This window comes from Halichoerus grypus, chromosome 1 (assembly GCF_964656455.1).
Source record: "Halichoerus grypus chromosome 1, mHalGry1.hap1.1, whole genome shotgun sequence".
Lineage (NCBI taxonomy): Eukaryota > Metazoa > Chordata > Mammalia > Carnivora > Phocidae > Halichoerus > Halichoerus grypus.
This window is the reverse complement of record NC_135712.1, coordinates 68,231,298-68,250,591: the sequence shown is the minus strand read 5'-3', so window position 1 is coordinate 68,250,591 and position 19,294 is coordinate 68,231,298. Positions and strand designations below refer to the sequence as shown.

The 19,294-nt window shown below is 45.1% G+C and overlaps 1 protein-coding gene across 20 annotated transcripts in view; it reads right to left on the bottom strand.

The window, feature by feature from the left end:
* The window catches only part of KALRN (kalirin RhoGEF kinase), a 642,588-nt gene that overhangs the window by 391,978 nt on the left and 231,316 nt on the right, over positions 1–19,294 (bottom strand). For all 20 annotated transcript variants that reach the window (XM_078066810.1, XM_078066838.1, XM_078066842.1 and 17 more), the window contains exon 6: positions 4,261–4,383. In XM_078066810.1, coding sequence (XP_077922936.1) covers positions 4,261–4,383 — 123 coding nt within the window. The remainder of the gene's footprint in view (positions 1–4,260; positions 4,384–19,294) is intronic.

Genomic DNA, 19,294 nt, shown 5'->3' with positions numbered 1-19,294 from the left:
AATTAATTTTTTTCCCAAAGAACCATCTAATTAGAATTGTAAATAAGACTGCATTACATTTGGATTTACTCCTGTGTCTTTTTCATGAAGAAATAGAACATGGATGGCTACATGATTGTTACATTGCATATTACAGCTCAACCCTACTTCCATCTGTCCACACTCCCATCAGAGAAGAGCACACTCAGAGGAAAGAGAATTTGTGAGAAGAGATTCCACAACAACAGGCACAATTAAGCAAGAGAAGGGCCTCCGAGAGCTCAAGAAACCTGGCTTTCTGTGGCACTGTAAGAAGCCTGAGAATATTTTCCTACTAGGTTTAGTAGGTAGGATGATATTATTATTAGTATTATTATTATCATTATCATTGCTGTTGTTATTTTGAAGATCAAAAAACTAGAATTTCCCAGTGGGAATTGTAAAAAAAAAAAAAAAAAAAAAAAAAACATGCTATGGCAAAAATCCAAAGATCAACCAATTTTAACCTTTTTCTTTCAGAGTTGCTCATATACTTTTACTCTGTAGGGTATCACTCCCACACTCTTGTTGTGCTAATAATTGATGGCCTTTATTGGTACCAATTCATTGATAGAACTTAGGAAATTTCTGGCTTTTCTTCCATGATTTAATGATATGCAATTATTTCTCAGTAGTGGTCACCTCAGCTGGAGTTGGGTCTTTAACCAGCATATAAAATTAGACACATGAAAACAAAACTTAAAAACCAGATAAATTACAAGTTGATTAATTTTATTTATAAAACAATATACCTAGGAATTCTTTAATTATAAGTTCTTTGATCCATCATAGAGTTAATTCACAGACCGTTAATTACTATCAATAAAAGAACAATGAGCTTTAAGTCAGGGTTGACTATCAATTAAAAATGTACCTGACTCCCCATTTAAATTGAGTTCCTTTTATTATACTCTATCATAGCATACCTTACTCTTCCAACATAACACTTATTGGTTTATAATTATATATTTATTTGTGAGATTATTTATTAAACATCTGTCTCTCCACTGGACTCTCCATGGAGCAGACCATCTCTCTTTTATTCACCAACATATGCCCAACATCCAGCACAATATCTGATCCTTAATTATTTGTGGAATGAATACATGAAGAAATCATGAAGTTCTTAAGATCTTAAACTGGGGCGGTTGATTGATAGGCTTTAGGATACTCTTGAATCCCCTGAAATTATCTTAAAAAAAAAAAATGTGTTCATTTACATATTACTCTGAGGAGAGGACTCACAAGCTTCATTAGATTTCAAGGGGTCTGTGACCTCCCCAAAAGGTATGGAATGGAATCACTGGCCTATTTCAGCAATGAATACCAAAAGAACTTACCTATAACCTGAAACAAAGCACGCTACAGGTACATTTACATGGACAGATTTGTGGGTGTATGTATAGGTGGGTATATAATTTCCAAGAACAGAAACAGAAATGCCTCAGTGAATTTACAGAACAATCCACATCCCCACTTGCCCTGAGTAGCGGATCATTCTATAGTCACTGGGCTCCAGCAGTAGCTGCTTGCATTCATCTGTTTCTTGGCAGCAACATCCATCACTCAGGCCAGAGAAAAGGAGTCTGTAATTCCCTCCTTTCACCTGTTTGGGATGCTGACATCCCTCTTTGTGGGAGTTGCTTTTAATAACAAACCTGTAAACCTACTGGTTAACAAAGACACAGAGCCCAGGCAATTTGATCAAACAACCCTGGGGTTTCCCTTGCCTCGCCCTCCAGCCAGAGAGGAGAGCCAGCCTAATCAGTGCAAGGAGGCCTCTGCGAGCGACATGCCTTCACAGTTGGCCATGGGAGACTACGAGATGCGCTGAACAAGCTAACTGGCTATTGTATATTGTATATTAAATCTCCTCTTCTCTCTCTCCCAGCTCCACAAGATGTTTCCCTTCAGTAAAGTTCCTCCCTTGTTTTTTGTCCTGAAAATGAAAACTTCAAAAGTAAATTTGTCAGGAGGAAGGTTTTTGTTGTGCCATTAACTCTCAGCGATCCATATTAACAGAGAGGAGCAGCGGTGTGGATAATTCAAAGCCAACGGCTCTATTTAGCTTTGTAGTTCATTGTTTTGAGGGGCTTCGTGGCAGACTTACCTCCCTAATTATGTTTGTCTTCGCTTCTTATTAAAATGAGTCTGTCTGCCTTAGGGCCAAGCAGTTGGGTGACATGAAGAATCTGACACAGAATTTGTCAAATGCACCAGGGAAAGTCCACAAGGTACCCAGATAATCAAACTTGACTAGATTTGAGTTCACATTCTTAATCACCTGTGATCAATTGCTTTGCTTCTCTGCGACTAAAGTGAGCCAGGGATGAGACATAATTATAGGAGACTGGGTGGAAGGAAATGAGTCTTTACATTTAGATGAAGACACAAGTCTGTTGTAGGCAAAAACTGATAACAAAATCATGTTGATCTTTTCCCTGCCTGGTCCCACAACCTTCTATTCTGCGGCCACAGTTAGCTTTCTCTGCTAATTTCGTGATGCTCGTCTCTACCTTCCACCCTGCTACGGTTCCCTGGCCTAGTCATCAGGGCTATTCACAGATGCCCTACGTTCTCCTCCCCAGCACATGGTAGGACCATATATCTCCACCCAGCAAGTTCGATGTGGCCGTATGCCTGGCGTCAGCTAATGAGGTGTGAGTGAATGTGGCATGTGTCACTCCTCTAAGTGGAGGCTTCAGAGCCAGCCTGTATGGGGCAACCAGCAGCATCTGAAGCAGCAGCTGCTTGGTCAGCCTGAGTCCTGGGTGCCAGTGATGAGCAGAACTTCTACCAGCCAGTGACGGGCACGTGATAGGCCCAAGAAATAAATCCCTGCTGCTTTAAACCACTGAGATATTAGGGTTCTCAGTTAACTCAGCGTTTCTCTATCACTGCACGTATCAAGCTGCACCACGATTGGGTTATTGCCCCAACTAGATACCGAACAACTTAAGGCCAAATTTGTTTCTTCTTCAGTACATGAAGTCTAGTACATACTGTATTTAAAACAACCTGGTAGAAAATGAAATTCTCTTGCTTTTTGGCCTCTGTGATTCTCCATGTTTACATTTTTCTAACACTTGTCCCCCTCTCAGCACCACTGGTTCAAATAAGAAGGTGTCTTTGGTGTTCAGATATATGGGGGATGGTGGAACTATTCTTTTGGACAAGGAGCACAAGTAAAACGAGTAGGCAGAAAAACAGAGGGAGGTAAGTTGAGGCATAATTAGGCTACAGGCATCTCAATACAGCAGGTTCTAAGGGCAGAGAAGATTTTGAAAAAAAGTCTTGGGGCAACCATATGGAAAAACAGTATCCCAAAGTGTTAGGTTTACAAGGGGTCACAGGTTTTATCTGGACTAGACTTCTATATCACCATCATCACTACCATTATCACACCAATATTAACTGATAATCTACTATGTACCAGGCACAACTCCAACTGACTTATAATTGACTCATGGGATCCTCACAACAACCTTAGAAGGTAGCTATTATTTCCATTTTATGAGTGAAGAAACTGAAGGCCAGAGAAGTAAATTCCCTATGACCACACAGCTAGCAAATATTCCTGTGAATTCAGTGTCCACTTGAACACTCTCGAACCTGGGGACTTCACTAACCCCCAATGCATCCCATCTCCCTGAGCCATCTTGCCTCCCCCTCCAAGTGCACTCCCCTAGACGGTCCCTCCTAGACCGACACAAAGCAATTCTAGCCTTCTCTCTCCAAAGGCAGCCCTTCCAATATCTAAAGGCAGCGACTGCATGTCCCTTAAGGCTCCCCTTCTCCAGTATAAACAGCCCTGATTCACTCAACTATTTCCAATGAAACATTTCCAGTGAGCCTGAGGTCCTTCTCCATCCCAGCTCAGTGACTCACATGTGCTAGGGACCAAAAGATGTTGGTTAAATCAGCAGAGTGGAACCGGCAACTATCCCTTATCGTCCTGTGCTGAGCAAATGCTTCCTACAACCCCAGCACCTTCCTTTCACCAAGTAAAGCAGAGTCCGGAGGCAGAAATGGGCCACGATCTGCTATAGGCACAGCTGGCTGGCCCCATGTCCTGCACACATCCCCATGGGGTGCTAAAGAGTCCTCCTGCTCAGAGTCCCTCCCTCTTACTCAGGTTTCAAGTCTGCTTCTACCCCTCCCTCCTCCTTCTACCCCACCCCCGCTCCCCCACGCCCACTGTCCTGCCTCCAGAGGCAGTGCTGAGAACAGGCCCCCACTCACCATGGAGTTCATGGCGAAGTGATTGTGCTGCGTCTGGAGGTCTAGGGCATGCTGGTAGCTCACGCCGATCTCCGTGTGGCTCTGGAGGAATAACTCCTTGTTGTGGCTTATCCAGTCAAACATCTAGAGGGGATGAGAAGGTACACAGTAGTCAGAAGGGCCATGGGTCCAACAGTACAAAACTTTCAGAGCTACTGGAAGGAAAAAAAGAGTGCTCCTACTGGTGCTCAGTGAGAACCAGTCATCATTCTCAGAGTGGGGGTGGCCCACAGCCTGGTGTCCCAGGAAAGCCCTCACTTTTAGCATAAGGATGTATCATCAGCCTCTGTGTTACCCTATAGAGCCTAAGGGAGAAAGAGAAAATGAGTAAGAGAATCACTGAGATGGCAGAAGCAGCTGTTTGTATTATCCCTATCTACCTCCCCTTTGTAAAAACATTTAGAAAGCCTCAAAAGGGCCCCATGTTTGCTTTAGGGACAAGTGCTGAGGACACAACCTGGAGGCTGAATCCATTCCCTACTGCACTAGAAGAAGAGAGAAATCCTTGTTGGAAGCAACAGGGCACCCTAACATGCCCTGTCCCATATCACATCGCCCAGCCACACACATTGTTGAATCGACTCTAGAATAAGCCACCTTTTCTTGTAACTCTGTAGTCTCCCAATTCCAGGGTTTCTGCTATAATCTGTCAGGAACCAGAAGAGGAGGATTTTAAGGTTAGGCTGAGTTCTGACTGGCACAGTGGGCACTGAGCTATTTTCCTCCCCTTAGCTCTGTACCTTGTTTTTTTGTTTTTGTTTGTTTGTTTAGGCTTCTACCTCTCTCCCAGGCAGCCCACACACGTTAAGGGGAGCTCACCAGAACCCCAATTCCAAGGGAGGGGTCACTCTAAGGGTTATCCATCCTCAGGACACCAGATCTAAGCTAATCAGTGTAGGACATTTCCCAGCCAATGGAATTGTCTCAGAAATAGGAATGCTATCTGATTCAGTACAATAAAACATGGGAGGATGCCTGCCTGGAAGCTTCTGGGAAAACAGAACCCTACTTCTTTAGATATAATTTCTCTCCCTCTGATACTCTCATTGTGACCCTGAGCCTCAAATTGTTGCAGCCATTCTGCTGGCAGCTTAAGGGTGAAGCCATGAGCAGAGAAAGGGTGTAGCCAAAAGAATGGCAGGAAACAGGCAGATCCCTGATTGAGTTTTGCCTGATCTCTGCCTTGTCTCTGGACTTCCTTAGTATCTGAGCCAAGAAATCCTCTTTATCATTCAAGTGCAGTTAAGTGATATAGCCAGGAAAGGTGTGAAGCCTTTGGAAAAGAGGACTGCTCTACTTGCACTGGGGACGGGCTCAGCTGCAGAGTAGAGCATGGAGGAGCGAAGCACAGGTGCAGGCTGAGAAGCTCCAGCCTTCCTGGAGGCAGAACCCCAGACTCATTTATTATTTCCCTTCAAACAGCAAAGTGACTTTACTTTTTCAGTTATGGTCAACCAACACTTGCAGGACACTTGCTGTGTGTCAGGCACTGTCCAAGGCGATGGAAAAGCAAAAGTGACTAAATGGTTCTTGAGCTTAAGTGGTTTAAAGACCAATGTGGAAAGCAGACAAGGGTTCAGATATAATGTTAGTACAATATGGCATAGGACTTGAAAAAAATCACGGCTTGAAAAAAAAAATCTATCAAGATAAAGTCCCATATGTTCTACCAAGCTAGCACCCACCCTTAATGGAGTGGGGACAAGGAAGAGCAGAGAAGGCTTCCCAGAGGCGGTGTCACCTGAGTTGAGCCCAGCTGAAGTAGTAATTAGCTAGGTAGAGGAAATGAGAGGGATGTGAGCTCCAGGCAATGGGGAGACCAAAGAAGCAGAACGTGGGGCAGCCCAGTGTGTGGAGGGCTCTGAAAGCATCCCAGCTGTGCCTCTGAGGTCTGACGTGAGGAGAAGATAGGGCTGGAGAGGTAGCCGGGACAGCTGACCACGGAGAGCCCTGGAGATAGGCTTTAGGAAACCTGGACCATATTCTGTGGGCAGCAAGCGGCGTGGAAGGTTTTAAGCCAAGCAGTGAAGTGTGATGTGAGCTTTGATCGCAGTGTGGGATGTGGACGGGAGGGGCAGAGAGAAGGGTTAGGAGGCTGTCGCAGTAATCCTGGTGAAGGGTGCGGTGGGAACCTGGAAGCCTGACTTAGAGGCGTGGCAGGGGAGTCTGCAAAGCAGGCAGGCTTGAGAGCTCCTAGGAAAGGGATGAAGACTCACAGTTGTTTGGGGGAGGGAGGGTGAGGAAGAGCTAAGGAACAGCCAAGTGTCTGGCATGGCACCGTGGGTCCTTGTAGGAAAGTTGCCACTGCAGCTGCTACCTAAAGAGGAGGATAAGAAGCTGGGATGGGAGTCGGGAGATAGCGAGTTCTGTTTTAGATGTGCCAAGTTTGAGAGGCTTACAAGAGTTTCAAGCAGAAGTGCGCTGTGGGCAGTGAGACTACGTGCCCGGAGGTCAGGTGAGAGACATCAAGGCTGTGACAACTTAAACGTAAGTATAAACCCATCACTTTCTGAAGGCAAACATGCATGATTTGGAGGTGATTCTCCCTTTTGCATTACCCGCATCACACCCAGCTACCTATCTGGATAATAAAGAAAGGATGAAAGTATCACTTTTCACTTTCGAGTATCCGAGGATGTTTCCGGCTGGGGGCTCCTGTAGAGGCTGGGTCAACATCTGCTGTGTGCACTATCCTGGATCAGCCAGCTGCAGTCAGTCCCATGGGGACTCCCCCCACCCAATTATTATTAAGGACAAAGGAAGTGTAGAGGAGTGTAGAGGAATCTTATTCTGTAATTTTTGATCTTTAAAATTCTGCCTCTCAACCCCATTTTAAAATAATTTCTCATCTCTTTTCTTTATTGACAAAAGAATCAATAAAGTTAATGAAAATCCGAAACGCCTGAAGTCCATGGAACTTGTGATGAAAAGCACTCACTCCATATACTTTCTTGGATATCCCAGTGGCCAAGAAGTGACCTTCCCTGTATTTTCTATTCGATGACTATCTAGATATGCAAATTAGCAGTGGAGTTACGTGCTAGCCCCAGAATGATGAGATTGCCTGGTGCCTGGTCCGGGCTACAGAGCAGGGATTGCTGGACGGGGGCCAGTTAGGGTGGAAAGTGAGAGAAGGGAGCTAAAGGACAGGCAAGAGGAGGGAGCACCGGAGGAACTGTGCACCTTTCTGAATGAGCTTCTCGTGCAACGTCAGCGCCCAGGCCATTCAGCCGGATTCTGCCTCCACCTTGGAGCATCCCAGCAGCTCTCCAGGGGCCGGGGATTCTGGCAAGATCAACTGTGCTGGAGGCAGTGCTCCAAAGAGGTGACACATATCTCAGGAAGAAAGAAAAAGACCTAGTCTGGGGATCAGATGGTCCCATGTGATATCAGAATCTAGAGTCTCTCCAAGGCAGTCTCTCCAAGAGACAGTCTCAAGTCTTCTCTGGGCCTGAGTCTACTGCCTAATGGTATACGACTCGCACCCTTGCGAGCCTGGCCTTCTGCAACAGTCACGGTCATTTCTGTTGCATTCAGTGCCTCTGGCAGTGAAGAGAATGCGTGTGCATATATGCACACGTGCATGTGTGTGTGCACTCAGGGGCATGTGTGCACCGAGCAGGATGAGGTCTAGGCTGGTTCCAGGCTTGGTTCTGTCACTAATTCCCTATGAGACTATGGGCAAGTCTCAGTTCTGGGTTCCTCCTCATTTGCAAGGGATAAGTGGTTCCCAGAAAGGAGGTAAGCTCCTGCTTTAGATTCAAGCACAATTTGGAAACATATGAAATATATATTCTTTTTCATTCAGAATAAATAGTTTTAATGAGTCTCCTGCACCAGAAGGTATGTATATTCATTGCTGCAACTTACATTTCTAACCTTTGAAGAAAAGAATGACAGTGAGAAAACTGGCATTATTTGATAGCCAGAGAGAGGCATTTCTTAGTCTCAGCCCTGACATTTGTCTGGTGTGTTAGAGTTCAAAATGTCTGTCAGTGCAAAAAGCATTGTGTCTCGGCTCTTGGCACTAATGCAATAGAGAATTAGAGATTGGTGCCCAAAGTGAAAGCAGAAAACTGTTTTATTAAAGCAACAGTACACTCTCTAGGGGAGAGCAGGCAAGGTTCTGTGAGGGGGAACTGGCCCCTAGGTTGTGTTGGGATTGGATATTTAGTGGGTCTTTCTGGGCTGGGAGGAGTGGTGATGTACAGTGGGGTGATCTCTAATGGAGGCTATTTCCAATTATTTGGGGGACTTCTCTCACAGGCTGGGGGGTGGAGTTTTTGACCCTGATAAGTTTGGTACCAGAACCTTCATGGCAGCCTTTCTCCATGGGGCGGGGCTGAGGTTACCCTGGGGCAGAGGTGGAAGAGGAGAGCATGTTCTACACTCGGGGCTCTTCATCTGTCAGTCCCAAGGTCTTGGAAGCCACAAGGTCAGGATGTTGTGCCCCCAGGCTTCTAATGTGCAACCTATTTATTATCATTGTCCTTGCCTCCAGCTCAGGTCTAACTAATTATCTACTCTATTACTCCCCCTTAAGGACTCTGAAATCTTTCAGGTCAAGGGATGATGGTTCCTCGGGGCGGTCCTTCCATAGCTCATATGTAGCTTCTACCTAATATGTCCATTCAAACACTTCATTGCATCCATCAGGACTATTTTATAGATGGGAAACAGGCTCAAAGAAGTGAAGCCCAGAGTCTAGAATTCATTCACTCCACCCAATGCACATTCACTGAGTGCCCGTTGAGCCAGGCTCTTGGGACACTGCTCTGCTTCCTGCACACAGCTATAGGACCTCTTGCGCCTGGGCTCCCCAGGGCAGTTACCCCCTAAAAGGCAGCCATCAGGGCCTATGAGGCTCCAGATGAGGTAATGTGCTATCCTTCACATAGGGCCATTCATTCTCCAATACCCAGCCTGCTCCTCTCCCCTCACCCCTGCCCACCAGGGCCTGGGGACACCTGATTCAAACAGTTGCACTACTCTCGATAAATACTTCTCAGTGAAATGAATGCATGAGTGAGTTGGCCACAGGCTCTGGGGTTGCTAATCCCTAGACCAGCTGGTCCTTTCTAAGCTCCCTTCCAGCCAGGTCATTTTATGATTTGATCTATTTGAATTGGGCTCTCTGGAAGACACTTGAACTAGATTGACCCAAAGATCTAAAGAAAAACACAATAAAACTAAAGAAAATATCTCCACAGTAGTTTCAAACATTTTCATCCATCTTTTTTTTTTTTTTCTTTTTTGAGAGGCTACAAATGGTAGGTTCAACAAAATGTAATAGAACAACAAAATTCCTCCAAGAGGAAAGTTCATGTCTAAATAATGAAATTTTATCTCTTTGTTCAGAAACTAACATAGTTTTGTCTCATTAAGAAGATAGATATTACATGTAAGCTACTTGGGTTTTTATTTTTTTTTCTTTTTCATGTTTTGCTTTTAACTAAACTAAGTAATTTTTTTTAATGCTGGCTAAAACTCAGTGAAAATATAAAGATCTGGTTCTTAATATATAATAAATGATAAAAAGAATCTATTTAAATGCAAATTAGGAAAATAAACAGAAACCTTTTTCCCCTTTTCTTACAAAGATAGGGATGGCTAAAGGGTTATTATTGTTCTATTCTGTTTTTAATGAAGCATAAACTATTTCATAGAGCAAAGAAATTAAATAAGGATCTTGGGCTTATTTTCCTTCATTTGCCAAATTTAGCAATGGTATCTGACTTAGAGTTTAACTTTCAAACCACCTTACCACCTACTGTTAGTATTTTACACTGTCTGCAATGATAGATTATATTGGTTTTAAAGTTGCTCATACTCAGCTCTGATAGATTGATTAAGAGGATAGAAGGCAACCAATGGATTTTCTTTGCCTAAATATGCACATTCCAATGTCACCTGTGTCTCCTTGACCCTGCTTGTACACAGGAGCGACCCAGCCATAAAAGCTTATGCTGTAAACAGTGCTAACAACGCCTTGCTGGTGAACCTTGCTACCTCTGGGACATGTGGTATGTGGTCAATTCAACAACAAGCTTTTATGTGTGTTCGAGTACAAAGAACAGAGCCTCCAAATCTTAGGTTCTAGTACAGACTCAGCTGTATAAATTTTGACAAGGTAGGTGACTGGGTTGAGCTTCCATTTCCTTATCTGCAAAATAGGATAACAATTTACACTATTTGGACCATAGGGTAATAGTGCTATTCAAATAAAATAACGGTTTTATGCTTTGTTACTCACCTGATAGATTTCAAAATCCATATAGTGAACATATTCTAATATATATATTTCCCTAATGTTTTCATTTAGTGGATTTAAAATTGCAGTAAGTTCACCTTACTGCAAAATCACTGCGGGCTAATAGGAATCACACCTGCACCTCAAATACAAACACATCCTCAGTACCCCCTCCCCAAGATGCATCCCCACAGCGGCCACAAGGCGCTGCACAGACACGGCCCAGACACCTGTGCATCCTCCCACCTCCTCCACCTTCACATACACAGATGGGCGCTGGGGGTGCCCTTGCCCACACAGGACACCCTTTCAGAGTTATGCTTGAGGGCACCAGTGCCCTCCTGACCTACCAGTGTGGCCCGACCAGGAACTCACTCTCTCCTGCCTTGCTTCCAGACCCTCCCTTCCCCATCCTCTCTCCCTTCCCCAACTCTTTCACTATTAGACTCAGTCTCTTTGGCTCTTCAAGGTTTTTCACTCAGGAGAGACTCCTATTAAAATGCATTATTCCTGCAGCACCCCCTGGAATTAGTTTATTGTGGATACAGAAACAGCTCAGTGAGAAAGCAAGGCCCTTTGTGAGCATGACCCAGGGGTGAGATCCAAACTGAGGTGGCAGAGGAGTCCAGGTCAGGAGAGGTACAAAGGGAGAGGGAATGAGAAGTGCGAGGGAACCGAAGACTAATTTCTTCACCTTACGGTTCTGCAATCACATGAACTCTAACTGATGCTGGGGCATAAATTCTCATGAGAACAGGGCAACATACAGACCCCAGGACCCATAAGACCGTTCAACCCTGGTTTGCAATGATCTGCTCTCCTAGGATTGCAAGCTCTCCTGCTAAAGGAAAAAAGGAGCAAAAGGAGAAAAAATAAAGGACCCCAAGTGTGGACCTAGTTTCTAGGTTCCTAGAATTCCTCCCTGGAGAGAGTTTGACACCTTGCCTCATCTGTATCTGCAAGGCTTGCAGGTCACGGGCATTCTGGGTTCTGAGAAATCACCTTTATGCCGGTAAAGGGCAGGCGGTTAGGACTTGTGCCCAATAGACTGTAGGTGTCAATAAATACCTACTAAGGGAGAGGCGGTGCTCTGGGCTCTGCTGTTTTCCTGTAGGTTTCCAGCATGTGGACTGGTATACTTTTATATGTTGTATAGAAGACAAGCAATTTTTATCTTTCACCATAAATCTAGCTGCTCTAGGGAAGTTGGCTCAGCCTGGGTACCTGGGAGACCTTATCACTGAATCAGCCAGGATGCCAAACGATTTCACTGACCAGGCTCCGTCTCTAACCTGTAGACATGCTATCAGTCCCCTAGCACATTGCTTAAACTTTTCATACCCTAAATTCCCTAATTCCCAAATTTCAGATCTAGCATTCTAACATGTTGCTCACATCTAGAAGAGTCCCAGTTTCTCTATAAAACAGACACATATCCCACTGTGAGCAAGGAGTGAACAAAAACTCCTTCCCCTTCTGCATGATAATCTGACCTTCATTTAATATCTCCATTCTGTTTCCCTGGAAACAGGGAAAGACTGTGTATGACAACATGTTACTAAATCATGTTGCCTATGGTAAGAACACCCACCGTGACTGGTAAACTATCTGGCCTAGAAGGAGGATGGATGAACTATGAATGCCTGATGGGGACCCCATCCCTTGGGCTTCCCTGAGTTTGATGACTCCTGTAACTGGCACGTCCATTGCAGGGGCCCTGGAAACTGTGCCAATGAAGTTGTTACAAGAGATATTGGCTCCCGTGGGGCATGGAGTTTATAAGGCAGATCAGCTTCTGCAGCTGCCCACTGAGGCTCTTGTCTCCTGACACCTGAGCCCAACTACTGCCAAGACAGTCCTGTTGGTAAGCCATGGCTCCCATATGGTATCGTCCTGAGTAGATGAGTGCGAAATGTTGCCCACAGCGGTGGTCCTGCAGTCAGAGTGTGTGGTCGAGTCTAAGGAGACTTCCTCTAGGTGTTGCCTCTGTATTTCAGAGCCAGACTATATGAACAACAGTATTTGCACCTCTTCTTGTCTTGCCTTTCTCCATCTTCTGCTCTCGTTCTCAACTTCTCTCAATGACAGAGCAGTGACAGTGGTAACAACAGTAATAGCCACTAACATTTGCTGAATGCTCACTATGTGTGAAGCACTATGCTAACACATTCAATCCTCTTAAAATCATAATTATCTCCCAGATATTAACCCCCAATATTATCATTTCCATTTTACAGGCTGGGCACAGAGAGGTTAATTAGTTTTGCCAAAGCCACACAGTTAATGAGTGGCAGAGCTGCGATTCAAACCCAGGAGGCTGAGTTCCAGTGCTGAAGCTCTTAACCCTGTTGCTCCACCTTCCAGTGTGCTCAGAGCTTCACTCCAGCTATCTTTCCTGTCACCATTAGATTTCTAGAAGTATGTTCTGCTCCTGCTGCCTTTGTTTTCCCTCCACCCACTTCCTCCCTAACTCCTTGTAATAGGCACTACCTTTACTACTTCCTTAAGTCTGCACCCACAGGGAAAACCAACCATCTCTGCCTTTCTGAGTTCTTCATTCTGCCACGCCTTCCCTTTGGTCTCTCATCACAATCTGACGTGAACCTTTCTGAAACTCCCTTCCTCTGGCCCCTGCACCAGGTCATTTTCAGGGGCAGGCCACGGGGCTGCAGACACACCACAAAGCTTCCCCTTCCTGCTTTCACAGACCTCCACCCCCCACAGAATTCTCCCTGGAGTGCCAGCATGTCCACACTTGCACTCCTCCTCGACACCTCATCTCCGCACAACAAAAGCAATAGAAACACTCTTGCTTTGAAAGTTGACCAGTTGTCCAATCCTATGCTGATCTATCCAAACTTACCTCCCACTCCTCTCGCTGCCCCTTCAAGACCTCCTTTCATGTGCCTCACACCCTTACTGCGACAGTCTCACAACGTGACCCTCAGCCCTCGGCCTTTTATTCAACAGGCTCTGCCTACCTGAAAATCCATCCACGTTCACAACTTCAATAACACGGGTAGTGTTCCCCATTTCACATGCCAAGCCGTACTGCAGGTACTGCACCAAGTCCTTGAGTGGGTGACCTCATGTAGTCCTTATAATAACGCTACAAAGAAAGTATTGTTCAATCCACCTTAAACATGCTGAAAAGTCAGTATGAAGAGTTGAAGCAAATTGCCAAAGATCCCACAGCTTATAAGTGGTGGGGATGAATTTAGAATCCAGTGTCCATGTGAACCTAATTCCCATACAATTTGGGCCTCTGCTCCAGCGTTCCCTGTAAGCATGACTTCCCAGATAACTGACAATACTAAGTGTGTGTGGTGCTCTGCACAATGAGCTTGATAGCATCGTCTCAGTCCTCAGCCCTGGGGGTTAGTGGATGCCATCATCACCATCTTTTTGTAGTTATGGAAACAGATAAATGACTTGGCCAGCATCACATAATGAAAACTCAAATGGCATACTGAAGACTCAAATCTAGGTCTGCATGACTCCACAGTGCATGCTTTTAAACCACTATCAAATCATCTCCCAAATACACACTTAAATTTTGGACTATTCCTAGTGACTCAACTCAATCTGAATATCCCCTTGATGTTCTTTCTACAGCATCTCCCACTACTGTGCTTTTTCTTTGGAAACTTTTACTTTCTTCTGACTTCCCACATCTTTACCCCATTCCCCAGATCCCATTCATTCTTTCTTCCCTCAAATAACTCTGAAATATGCCTTTATTTTCCATTCCTGCTGCTACGCACCCCCCAGCCCCTCCTGTCTATATTACTGCAATCACTTCCATACTGGTCTCCCCGGACTCCAGTTTCTCCCTCATACCAAGCTATCTGCCCTCACTGGGTTCACTGCTTTAATTAATATACTGCTTTCACCATGTCATTCCCCCAGTCAAAACACGCATGCGCATGCACACACACACACTTTTTGCTGCTGTCATCTACAATGCAAACAAAATCCAGTCTTCTTGTTCTGGCATTCAAGGCACTCCCTCCTTCCTCGACTGGTCCAAATCTGCCTTTCCCTATTATTTCATACCACAGTCCTACACCAAGCATGCTTTCCAGCCATATGCTATTCACTGCCATGCAAATACATCATCCTGTGCTCATTGCCACCCCCATATTTGTGCTCACATCTTTCCCCCTATGATATGCTCCACACCCAAATATGCAAATTATTCCCACCTTTTGAAATGCAATTAAAGTGTCATCTCCTCACAATGCCTTCTTGGACCAACTGAGCCCATACTGATTTCTTTTTTCTCCAAACTCACTGCTCCAGTGCCTACCACGGGAGTTCACAAACCTAGCCTTATTTCAGAACTATCGGAAATGTTTTTGTAAAAAATATAGCTTCACACACTTTACTCTTAAGATTCTGATTTAGTGGGAGCTCTCTAGGTGATTCTGATGCACCTGCATTTTTATTTAAATGGTTCATGTGAAGACCTATGGCCTATCCACAGTAGGATAGCTGGTATCAGACTTAACCCTACCATCTATAAACTATTTGAAAGCACAGGTCAATAACCAACATAGACCAATCGTCCGTGAAGGAAGAGAAGCACACAATGTAAGCCCCCTGTGGAGCAGAGGAATTGGAGCTGAGCAGGGAGCAGCAGTCTTGATGGGTATAAAAAAAAAAAACAACAACAGAGTTTAGAGTTCAGGGCTGGGAAGGTGGTTGGAATTTCAGTGATAGGAAATTAGGGAAGAGGGAGCTAAGAGAAGGAGCCCTAAAATTCTTCATTAAAATTTCCTTCAGGTCTTTGGCAAAATCCTAAGCTGTGCACATGCAAGGCAAGACTGCAGAAAGTCTAGCAGAGAATGGTTATGGAAAGCAGAGGATACTGAGAGCTGAACAGAAATTTTAGGTTACACAGTGCTGGGGAAATGTTGGGAGCTCTAATACAAACAGTTCAAAGAGACTTTGGTGAACACTCTGGGCACTGAGTTGGGTCCCCAGAAAGACCAGGATATAGGAGTAAGAACCACATCCTAAGAGTAAGGGCTATATCCTAGGATTAATTAAAAGATGGAAGTAGATCTGTCATAGCAAAACCTAAATCAGGGCTCAATAGGATCAAGATCTGCTAGTAATTTAACTGCATTCCAGAACAAAACTCAAAGTTTAGAAGAAGGTAACCTAATCTGGAGTCTCTACAATGCATCATCTGCAATTTCCAGTATACAAATTACCAGCCATATAAAGATGCAGAGAAAAGTGATTGGTAACCAAAAATTAAAGTCAATATAAACAGACCCAGAGCTGACCAGGCTATGAATTAGCAGGTATCACTTTCTAGATAATCATGATTAACATCTTAAATCTTTTTTTTTTTTTTTAAGATTTTATTTATTTATTTGAGAGAGAGAGAGAATGAGAGACAGAGAGCATGAGAGGGAGGAGGGTCAGAGGGAGAAGCAGACTCCCTGCCAAGCAGGGAGCCTGATGTGGGACTCGATCCCGGGACTCCAGGATCATGACCTGAGCCGAAGGCAGTCGCTTAACCGACTGAGCCACCCAGGTGCCCATGATTAACATCTTAAAGAGAATAGGAGGGAAAGGGACAAAATGAATTAAAAGATGGAACACTGAAACGGAGTCCAGTTTTCTGTTTCTTGTAGCCATCAGGATATAGTCATATGCTCATGATGCTTAGTACAATATTTTATTCACTTGGTGAGTACCCACTGTATTCCAGACATTGGATGAGAGACTAATGATAAAAGATCAAGTCAGAGTCTAGTGAGGAAGACAAATGTAATCAATGTTCTGTCAATTTTAAGTGTGAAAAGCACTATGAAAAGTGTCTACCGTGGGCTGACCACAGAGGAGCACTTGATCCCACTTGGCAGAGGTAGAGGTAGGAAAAGCATGAATGGCTTCCAGGAGGTGGCAACAGCTGAACGACACTTGAAAGACAATAGGATTTGGTCAGGTGAAGATGTAGATGGGAAGAGCATCTTAATGAGAGGACATAACTTGAGCAAAGGCCTGGAGTCTTCAAACATGGATTAGAGAGGAGGTACAGCAAGCTCTAGGGCAGGAAGTGAGAAGTGAGAGGTACTGAGAAAGGATGATAAAGGAGAAGGGAGGGGCCCGGTCACAAAGGGACAACGGTTGAAAGGCAGAGGAACTGCTCTTTGTTTAGTTTGCAGTGGAGAACCACTAAAGGGCAGTAATAAGGTCAGATTTGTTTTTAGCCCTGACTAGGTGTCTACACTGAGGTCCCCAGATAGACAGTGATTTACCTCATTGCAAAGAGGACTCTGAGCCAGCCCTGATCTCACAGAACAAAATCAACCAGCACATTACAGATTTCTCACCAACTGTGGGTTCTCTGTGCCCACCCCCTCCTTCTTTCCCCCCTACACTCCTTGTTCTTATAAACCCTTCAATGTCTGGGTCAAAGAAGATAAATATGAAGGAGGAAATAAAGAACATATGAAAAGTGCCCAGCACAGTGCAAACACATAATAGATGCTGAATGCATGCTAATCCCTTTCTACTTCCCCTGGGTTTAGACAGGATAAGCTGGCAGTCACAAAAAGTAGTGGCTTTCTGATTAGAGAAACCCAGGCTGCAAAACTTCATGCTCAAATCACACACTGCCCTTGAGAATGAGCCATAGCTCAGCTCTGCCTGGAGAATCAGACTCCTGTTAGGCTTTAAAAGGCCACTGTCCTCACGCTTGCCTTCCTCATGCTAAGTGAGGGAATGAAAAGTCTCACCAAGTCCACTATTAACATAAATGTTTTCAGACTTTAAATAAGGGGTTTTCTGTATGTTTCATTTCTAGTCTGTTTGCCTGGATGAACCAAATTCCCTGCAGCACTGGCAATATGCATAGTACCCTCCCTGTGGGGAAGAAACGGTCATCCAGGAGCCAGCAAGTCAAGCAGATGAGAAACAGAACCAACCAAGCCAGGAGTCAGCCCAGGCAGCCCTGGGATATTGACTCCGAGTGGCCAAATTCCTTCCATCTGAACCACAGATGCTGATAAAATATTCTCAGCAATGGAGTGAGAAAATGTGCTTCACTTACTTCCCAAAATGTAGAATTGAAGAGGTCAAACTCTACTTAATCCAAGCTGAGAAAATAGTGCCCAACTTTATCCCAAAGCTAAATTTAGGCATAAACTGAGATGTGGCCCTTGGCAAGTTAATTTAGATGAGCTAATGCTTGTTCCTGGCATACAGGATGCACTCAGTAAATGGTAACTATTATTGTTACTGCAAAAATGGAGCGTCTGCTGGATGTTCTCATCCAGTCCTCCCACGCATCCTAAAATCGGCTGTGCCAATCACTTGCACATCTGGGGAAAAAATTCCACACGGGCTAAGGAGGAGGTAGCCCTCCCTTCAGGGGTCCCTATCTGGCAGAAGGGGGCGGCTGCCATGCTGAAGCCATGTGTGCTAGGTGGGCTTGAGCTCCAGCTGAGGAAGAAAGCTGGCACACACCCCCCCTTTTCCCTTCCACCCTCTTCCAGCAGCTTCAGCAGTGGGGCCCGGGGAAGGCGAGGGGTGGCACAGGAGCCAGGCTCAGGCACATCCAGGAAGAGAGGCTTGGTCACGCTTCCTGCTCCCAGACCCCACCTGGCAGAGCACACCCTGCAGGTGCTCAGGAAGAACTCAGAGAATGAAGAGCCCAGTCACTCCTCAAAACCCTCTATTTCTTTAACAATCTCATTCAGAGGACTGTGGAGAATTCCAGTGTTCAGATAGTGCCAGTTGTCCCTACGAGCAGGGCAGAAATGCAATAGAGACCACTCATCGTCTAATGCTTTTAGTAGCCTTGATCACCACTCCTCTCACGCTCCTGTGCCTTCAAAGAAATTTACACTTACATTTAATTTAGTCACCCATCCTTCTCCCAAAATGTTTTTGGGATTTCTTTCCACCCTCCCCCAATCCTACTGTCTTGATGTGAAGGCCTCGTGGTTCCCTTAGCTCCCTTTCCTCTCCAACATCTAATCGGGCACCTGGTCCCACTTTCTCCAGAGTTTGCCTTTTTCCTTTCCACTCCACTGCCACCTCATCTGCTCATACTTGGATTCGTCTAAAAGGACCAGAACTGGGGGCCCTGCTTCCCAATCTCTTTGCGCATTGCTAGATGAAAGTTGCTAAAACCCCAGTTTTTAAGGGAGAGCCCTGGAGTGGTGTCCCTTGAAGCCACTCAGCAGTAGGTGGTGCTCTTGTGTCAGCTCAGAGCACTCAGGGTTCTGCTCCATCAGGCAGCCTAGTGAGTACGGACTGTTGCACAGTCCACTTCTTATTTGGCACTGACTGTGTGCCTCTGGGGAACACTAAGGTATCTAAGACACCGGGCCTGACCTCCAGGAATTTGCAATACATTTGGGGAAAGAGACCTCTGAGTGTAAATCTACAATACAAGATGAGTTGGAATAGTCCAGTTTGAGAGGGGATAGATAAGGGCTATAGGAAGATGCCCAGAGGAGAGAAAGACCACTTCCAAGAGGGAAGAGTGAGTGAAGTAGTATTTGAGTAGACCTTCTGCTTAGGTAAGGTTTCAGTCGGCAGAGTGGGAGGGAGGTTGATATAAACAAAGGCGTGAGAAGGTGGGACTGTGCAAAGCATAGAGGAGGATGTCCTGAAGATGGGGCCTGAATGCCCAAGTCCATTCTCACTCCCCATTCCAGGCCCTTCTAGTTTGCACCTCTTCCTGACACCTCATGACAAGGGTGAGCTCCCTGGGGAAAC